Here is an 8,561-nt window from a genome sequence, read left to right on the forward strand (position 1 = left end):
TTTTTAAAAACAATACACAAAGAATATGGCCAAGGTACACAAGTATGAAAAGACGAGGAAAGGAGTATGTATTTATATGAATAAGAGAAAATCTACATTTCTATTACCTGGGACGAGAGTCTTTACGTTTCAGGATATAAACACTATGAAGTTACAATATGCAAATTTTTTTTGCAATTATATGTACTGCTTTGGAGGAGCAGCCCTTATTTTTAACTGGAATATTTACAGTTTTCCATTGTGTCCTAACAAAAAAGTTGCCATTTCCACCAAAAACATTTCAATGAAGAATAAAGATGTACCCCTACTATTTCTTCACAGTCTCCCTTTTTCTAGTTTTCAAATGTTAGCACAAACGAGCCTGATGAGAGCATCATTTCTCCATCTGAACAATCTGGTATTGGCCTCCATTGGAACAAGGTTACTAAATTAGAGGAGCAATTCCTATGTTTTCCATCTGTTCCTCTTAAATTTTACGTGTAATTCAGTACAGACTATAAAATACCTTATGAAGTCTCCTTCTAATGTGTAAACATTAGTTGTTGTCAACTGAAAAATGTTCTGCGATTGCCATTGGGTTTATATTGGCTCCCTCTGCAGGCTAAAATGCACAAAGTGTAATTTAGTTAAGATTTTTTTTTTTTCTCTTTTCCGTAAATTGTTGTAAGTAAAGAACTGCACCAAAGACCACAGCATAGCACAGAAATAATTTCTTTTATAATCCACCCAGGAAAGTTTGCCAGTTCAAACCTGACTACAGCAGTATCAATATTGCCAACCCAAAGGATTAAAAAAAGAAAAAAGCCATATACCATAGAAGGGGGGAAAAAAAAAAATATATATGGAAGGAAAATAGGCATGCTGAAGGGAGAGAATACAAAAGAAATTCCATTTGGAGGTATTATTTAAGAAGAACAGTTCATTGTATGTCCAGAACTTTGAAGCAGATTTGGGAAGCTATTTTGGCACTGGTTTTAACTATTTCTATTAGTTAGTTTCTAACTCTTCTATATATTACATTCAGGTAATAATTACCTAAAATATTTTTAAATATACTGAAAACATGTTTAAATAGATATTCAAATGTTCTTTGCTAGCAGTCCAAGGACATTTTCAAAAAGTTTATGGGAAATTTCAGCATGAATTATTCTAACTTTTAGCAATGAGTTAGTTTGGAAGATGGGGATTTCTTTAGTACTTTAATATCTGCACTCATACAAAGCTGCAGAAAAGCATTAGTTACCTGCCCATCTTCGAATCATAGATTACTTTTCTCTTACAAAAGTAATCAACCAACCATCATGAAAAATAGTATAGCCAAAGAAGCAAATAGCTCACGAGTATCTCAGAGTAAAACAACGTAAAATTGCCAAACTATGATTTATTTTTCCAGCTCTTACTTCCAGTGTATTGATTTTAACTTTGATATGAAGAAGAATTATACTAAGGGTTTCAGTCACAGGGCAGAAGTTTTAACCTAGCCTTGACTACAGAATTTGGTATTTGTAAAGGAGAGACACTTTTCTACATCTTCTACATCTTTCTTATCCTGCCTAAAATTTCAGCTGAGGATGAACTGACCTTTTTTCTCCCTCCCAAACTGAAATGAGATGTCAAATTCCTCTAAATTCAAGTTCCTATAAAACCACTATGTTTTGGGTTTTGTTCTCACCCCCCCAGTTCTGTGGTCATTTTCACTGAGAAGATGACAAATGATAAATGTATAAATCAAAAGAACAAAGTAGAGCAGTAAACTGACTACAGCATATAAAATTATTGTATTGGCCATAAGATAAAATGTACCCAGGGCTTGTAGCTAAGAGCTAACAGTTTTTCCCCTTAGTTCCAAAGATTCTTATCCTCAGTACTGTACAAATTTCCTCTCGCCAGAGATTGCAGTCTGGTTATGAATGAAAAGTCTGAGATGAAGGTAACAGGCCCTGACATTCACACATTTCTGCTCAGTGGGTTACAACTTAAACATGGGTATAAATAAATGAATTTTAAAAATATTTTAAAAATATGTCTCTCATGTAGTATTACTTCCATATAGTCTTTGTTCCACTCAGACAGTTCCTTCTGGAATTATTTAAATTCGGGTTATTTTGAACAGGCAACCAGAGAATAAAACAGAGAAACAGTCCCCAGTGAAATTTCAGAATTACACATTCAATTTTTTCCACAAGGCTCTTGTGATGATGACTGGAAGAAGTTTTACATATTGCAAGACTCTGTCAGTATTTAATCTGCAACTGAAGCAAAAACGGATGCTTTAGATCATGCTCAGGTTTAGAATTTACGTGTGTTGCCCAATAAACAAGACTTTACACCTTGTATACCATACCACTATTCTTTCTTCATCAGTACAGAAAGTCAACCGGACTTTCATCTTTCAAGAGACAGACACATTTTCCAGCACATAGCTAACTTCAAATTCATCAGCTATTAACATTCTCCAGTAACATCTCAATCATTTTTCTTGGGGAAAAAGAAAGAAGAGAAAAAGAAACAAGCAATCTACAATGCAACGAATCAGATTGTTACACATAGTGTATTTCTAGATAGAAGATGTCAGTGAACATTTCTGTAACTTTCTTCCCAGTTAGGAAAATCCTATTATTACTATTATTCCTATTACTAACTTTGTAGAGAAGAAAGAAATAGTCTGTCATTAGGACCAAAATTTCTTAAGGGTCATATTCATTAACAATAATTTCAATAATTAGATCAATCACACCTAAGTTTGCAGAAATTCCATCCTGCAAGAGTGTCGATGTTACAATTTTGTAGCAGATAAAATCTTTCCATCCGAATGCCTGAACTGCTGCTCAAGTAAAAAAAATTGTCATGAACATAAACCATTAAGAAATGGCATTTTCTTAATGTAGTATTGTACATTTTTCTCTTGCATATACCCTGATTGTATTCATAAACAGGCCTATGGGAAAAGAACAGCAAACAGACAAGAGTGGATAAATCTGCAAGATTTCATTTCCTAGTTACCAAAGCTGTGTTCGACGCCACATAGCTCACAGGGTATCTGCAGAGGCAGGTATGTTTTCAAAGTGGAAGAAGCACTGACAGCATGGGGTGGGAAACACCAGTGCAGGCAGCACGAACCCTTTCCACCAGTGAGAAAAGCAGTGCTCTATGATAACCCTAGTTTTCCCTCAGGCATCCAAACCCATCAGGCTTCCCTGCCAAGCTCCTGTCACCCATTGGCAACCACATTAAGAACGGTCTACATCTCAGTGTTATTAGAATAAGCTAGTTTTAGTTACAGAAATGTGAATTTGGCAGTATTGCTACAAGCATACACAAATTATACAAATCAATTACTAGTTGGAAAACAAACTGGCTTATATTTACCACTGATCAGTGATACAGCAGAATACTTAATGACACCCAAGCATTTGCAGAATATGCAAGCTGTGCCAACAAAATATATAAACTCAAGAGTCTTGGACATCTACCTAGAGCTCTTCAGCTAATGCCTCTGGACTCAGAGTTTACTGTATATGTATCACACACCCGTAACTATCAGCTGCAACAGATGAATCCTGCAATGCAGCTTTAGGATGAGATGAAGACTGGAAGAATTCATTAAAAAGAGACATTCATTTACAGAACGTTGAAGCTATTAAAAGAAAAAAGATGACAGAATAAAAACTGCACTCTGGATATAGCTGCAACAACTCACATCCATGAGTCCTTCAAGTACTAATATGACAAAGTTTTTGGTAAAGTGACCTCACTGGAAGAGACCTGCGATAGAACTAGAATTGAATCGTGCAGATCATTAGCTGAACAAGCCGTTTCCCTTCAGATAATGTTTTATTTTGCTAGCTTTCAAGAATACTCTATTTCCATTTTTTCCACATTTTTCTGGGGAAGTTTATAGTTTTTTTTCAAATTCAACATTTTCCACCTATATTTTTCCCAAATTAAAAGTATTACTACATGATCAATCACTTGATCTTTATCAATGCACAGCATAACACGTGTTGCTGTATCATGTTTATGTGCATGCACTTTGCTTACAGCAAATACAAGATCATGCAACTTACCCAAAATCTTTCACCCCAACTAGAGAATTCCTACCTCATGACAGGAGAAGAGCCGAACTCCTTCCATCTGATGGAAGACTGGGTAGTGGGAGTTATCAATTGTGTCACGGCGGTAGACATCTCCCACTGCCAGAAAGGCATCTAGGCCAGAGTGTATCAAGTCCCACTGATGAGCTGATGTATGTGCTCTTAGCATGTGATCACGATTCAAGTAATAGTTATCCTCTTTCCTTCTGCTGGCATGGTTTTGTGGGATAAGCAAACTATCAAAATTCTGCTGTACTGTAACCACTGGAGAAAGACCGTCATAGACAGAAAAGAGCGGTGTCCCATGGCGTCCTATATATTGTTTGTAAAAGTGGTCCTTCACCTGCTCCTTGATTAGCCACAAAGGGTGATGCTTTTTGTTGTGCAAGTTCTTCCCCACCTTGGAAAGAATCTTCTCTGTGACATTGCTGTAGATGTCTTGAGGATAAGCTTTACCAAGCAGTTCCACAGTATTTGAGCAGGGTGTGCTGGCAGCAAAATCCGAAGGTACAGACTTGGATGAAGAATGCCTTGAATTGGCAGGAATTCCTCTTACCCTTACTTTTGGTGATAAAGATGTTTTAGAATACTTAGCTACTCTCATGAATTTCCAGAGCATTGCCATTGCAAACTCTTTTATGATCTAGAGAAAGAAAAAAAAAGTTTAAAAATTGAGTTAGGAACTGCAATCTTGCTGCAGGAATTACTAGTGTCTCAGGGATAAGTGAAATCCAAATGTCTGCTTGATTAATATGACAAAGTTCCCATTATAAATCACTATTTTTACTTCAGAGGAGGGAAAATACCCTTGTGATCAAATTTCAGCTAGGATATCTTATTCAGTTATCAGTTTTCTGCATCACTGCATCAATATTAATGACTCTAGACGTAGCCTTAACTCTGTTCCAGATACTGCTATTCTTTACAGCTGAATAACCATCAGGCCTTCTTTGAAACAGTATTTTTCATCCGGCTAAAATACAAGGCAATAACTAAATACTACTTATGAGAAACTCAGAAATTTAACAATGCCTTTCAGCAGTCAGGGACTTGCTTATAATAAAACCCCAAGCATTAACTTATTGTTGTGTCATCTGCCCTCATTAGCAGAAGGTACGGAAGGCGTTCCACATCAACCAGATGCATGTGGCACACACTATGCAATCATCTCTAATTCTTACTTAATGCCCAACAAAATGAGTTTAACCTTTCAAACCACTGAACCACTGAAAAAACACACAGCCAGACCACAAGGCATATAATTACATATAAACAGCATAGTAAGTTCACATATGAGTATTGCACAAGATTCACAATAAAGGCTCGACATAGTCAGAACCAATGGTAGCATTTTGGGGTGAGCACAAAACCCCTTTACCATATGTTCCCAGAATGGCTATTTTCACAGCTTACACCACTGTACTGGGCAGGGGGGCTTGCCAAATATCAGGAAGGTGAATGAAGTTATGAGATTCTGAAAGATGTCTGAACTGACCAACTCGTTTCCTATCAAAGGGCCATCTTTACACATCTTCCCTGTTTACAAACAGGCTTTGTGCTTCACGTGTACACAGCTGCATTACTCTGTAGCGTTCAAAGAGATAATTCCAAAATCAAAGACTTTTGAGAATCACGATCCCTTCAGTCACTCCAAATGCCTAAACCCATTCTGAGATGCAAAATCCCTTAAAAATCTATAGTTGGGCTTCACAGATATTAGCATAGATTCCAGTAAAATAATTAAGCGTTACAATTTGCTTATTACGGAATGGGAAAACAGAAGCATTAGAAGTTAAGTGACTGGGGAAAGGCATCTGCTCCAGACAAAAAACTGGTTTGTATTTCTCTATGAACCAAGATATCCAGGGCCACAGGTTTTCTGGGTGAAAGAATTTCCCGTGAAAGTCTTCTTAAAGACACGGGGAAAGAAAGGACATAAGCAATGAATAGACCACAGTCTTCAAGGGATAGCCTTCCATCTTTACGCTAGGATTACACTATTTGGCTAGCTTTTCTGCTCCAGACAACAAACTGGTTTGTATTTCTCTATGAACCAAGATATCCAGGGCCACAGGTTTTCTGGGTGAAAGAATTTCCCGTGAAAGTCTTCTTAAAGACACGGGGAAAGAAAGGACATAAGCAATGAATAGACCACAGTCTTCAAGGGATAGCCTTCCATCTTTACGCTAGGATTACACTATTTGGCTAGCTTTCCACAGGAACATAAGAGAAACAAGTGTAAAAAAAGAACAAACAAGCTAAGATTATTTTTCATACTCTTAAGCTCCAAAAATATATATGCAAATAGAACAGACATTCTAGAATACAGAGTCCCCAAAAAACAGATCTGTAAAAGACAACGGGTATGTTCATATTTGGCTTCCTTTCTTCTGGCTTATGCCTGGATGTTCTCTATAGCTCTATTTCCTGAAGTAATTGTATCTCAATAAATCAAAATAAACGCAAGTTAGGTAGTCAGAAATTAAATTTGGCAGGGCAGCATAAGATTACTAAATATTTGGTTTAACCCTTTTTCTGGTCGAATATCTTAAGAAAAAAGAGCAGCTACAGCTTTTATCTAGTTTTGAAACTTTTAAGAAGGACGGGTTTTTGTTGCTTTTTTTTTCTAAATATTTGGTTTAACCCTTTTTCTGGTCGAATATCTTAAGAAAAAAGAGCAGCTACAGCTTTTATCTAGTTTTGAAACTTTTAAGAAGGACTGGTTTTTGTTGCTTTTTTTTTTTATTTTAAGAATTTGTAAAACTATTTCACCAAATTAGTTCTTGGCCATTACTGATAAGGTTCTTCCATAAATGAATTCACACACACACACACCAGAAACCCCTCTGACATAGACTAAATGAGGGATAGCCTTACATTTGAAAAGAGGCTCCATTTTCCCCAAACATACGTTCTCCTTCATGGAAAGTGAGTTCTCATTTTCAAACAGCTGCTTGAAATACCCAGTTCTAGTCAGATAATGAATTCAGCTTCCCTTAAGTAAATATCACCATCTGCCTATACATTTATTTTTCTAAAAAATTTGATTCAAAACTTATACATAACTGTAACGTATGAAAAACTCTCGTGACTTTATCGTGAGTCTCGTGATGTTTGCTGCTTTCCTAAATACCATTCCTCTGAGAATCAGACAACCATATGAGAAGTTTAACTTTCACGTAAACAGTTCTTCTCGTGATTACAACTTTATGGAAAAAGAAATTAGAACATGAACCGTAAGTGTTGGGGGCAGAGGGGGAAGGGACTTTTGTTTGTTTGTTTATTTTAAGACTCATGATTTTTAAGGAAGTCTCTAACATATACATCTTTAAGGGCTTACCTGATGATTTTTCAGTATTTGTAATGAGCAACACTGCTATCAGTTTCTGATAGTTCAGAAAAGCGAGTTTTTCTGAGCAAGTGATATATACTCTTCACAAACTCGTACAGGAGAAAAACCTACAGATGAGCTTGGATCAGAGTTTTCATCCTAACACTATGCTTGTGCCTTAAATAGTTAAATTGCATTACTATCTGCACTATTATTCTAATCTAAAGCAAAATCTACTGTGAGCAGTAAGAAGAAAAAAGTTAGTTACCCAATGTTATCCGATAAGCTGTTCAAGTACTGCAGACAACAGCAAACAAGCAGTAAAGGAGTCACTGACATGATACCACAAGAGCGCCAGAAACACTGAAGTCCTTCACCAACACTCTTCTGCTCCCCTCTCCCACCAGACTCATGTGTGCTACTTCCAGGATCATTACAGAAAAATGGTATTGGGCTCAGTTCAACTCAACTGGTGATAAATTACATTTGCAGAGAGAAACCGTAGAGAAGGAAGGAAAAAGCCATGTTTACACTCTTTACACTGTACAAGAAACCTTCAAATCAAAGAAATGTTTACCAGGGTGGAGAGCAACACTGGAAAATAAAGAAATCTCTTTACCTTTCGGCTAGCAATAAATAACTGATGTTAAGGATACAAGTGAACATAAGTAATTAGTGTAATAGACAGTTATTTCTAGTAGACATCTATCTAAAGGTCTGAAAAAGCACAGTTTAAATTTATCATTTTCTTCCTTCATTTCCACCATGCTTATTATTCGGCAGTAAAACAAAACTGGTTTCTGTGCACAGTGACAAAACCTGAATCCCACAGCAAAGACTGCCAGCCAGCTAACAACCACAGCAAGCCAAACAGCAGCTGTAGGTCCTGTAGCTGAAAACAAATACATAAACGGGAAATAAACATTGAACAACCACCACTGGCATCTACAATCCAAAGATGGCAAAGAGCTCCACCAGCATTACCAGTGGGTCACATGCTCTGGGCTTGTGTCCTGGTTTTGGCAGGGATAGAGTTAATTTCCTTCCTAGTAGCTGGTACAGTGCTGTGTTTTGGATTTAGGATGAGAACAATGTTGATAACACACCGATGTTCTAGTTGTTGCTAAGCAGTGCTT

General features: G+C 36.8%; 1 protein-coding gene across 4 annotated transcripts in view; it reads right to left on the minus strand.

Moving 5' to 3' along the window:
* FARS2 (phenylalanyl-tRNA synthetase 2, mitochondrial) overlaps positions 1 to 8,561 on the minus strand; it is a 255,170-nt gene that overhangs the window by 198,018 nt on the left and 48,591 nt on the right. For all 4 annotated transcript variants that reach the window (XM_009279173.1, XM_009279174.1, XM_009279175.1 and 1 more), the window contains one exon: positions 4,102 to 4,737. In XM_009279173.1, the coding sequence (XP_009277448.1) occupies positions 4,102 to 4,719 (618 nt within the window). In that variant the 5' untranslated portion in view covers positions 4,720 to 4,737. The remainder of the gene's footprint in view (positions 1 to 4,101; positions 4,738 to 8,561) is intronic.

Source organism: Aptenodytes forsteri, unplaced genomic scaffold (genome assembly GCF_000699145.1).
Source record: "Aptenodytes forsteri isolate BGI_AS27 unplaced genomic scaffold, ASM69914v1 Scaffold81, whole genome shotgun sequence".
In the NCBI taxonomy this organism is placed as follows: Eukaryota; Metazoa; Chordata; class Aves; order Sphenisciformes; family Spheniscidae; genus Aptenodytes; species Aptenodytes forsteri.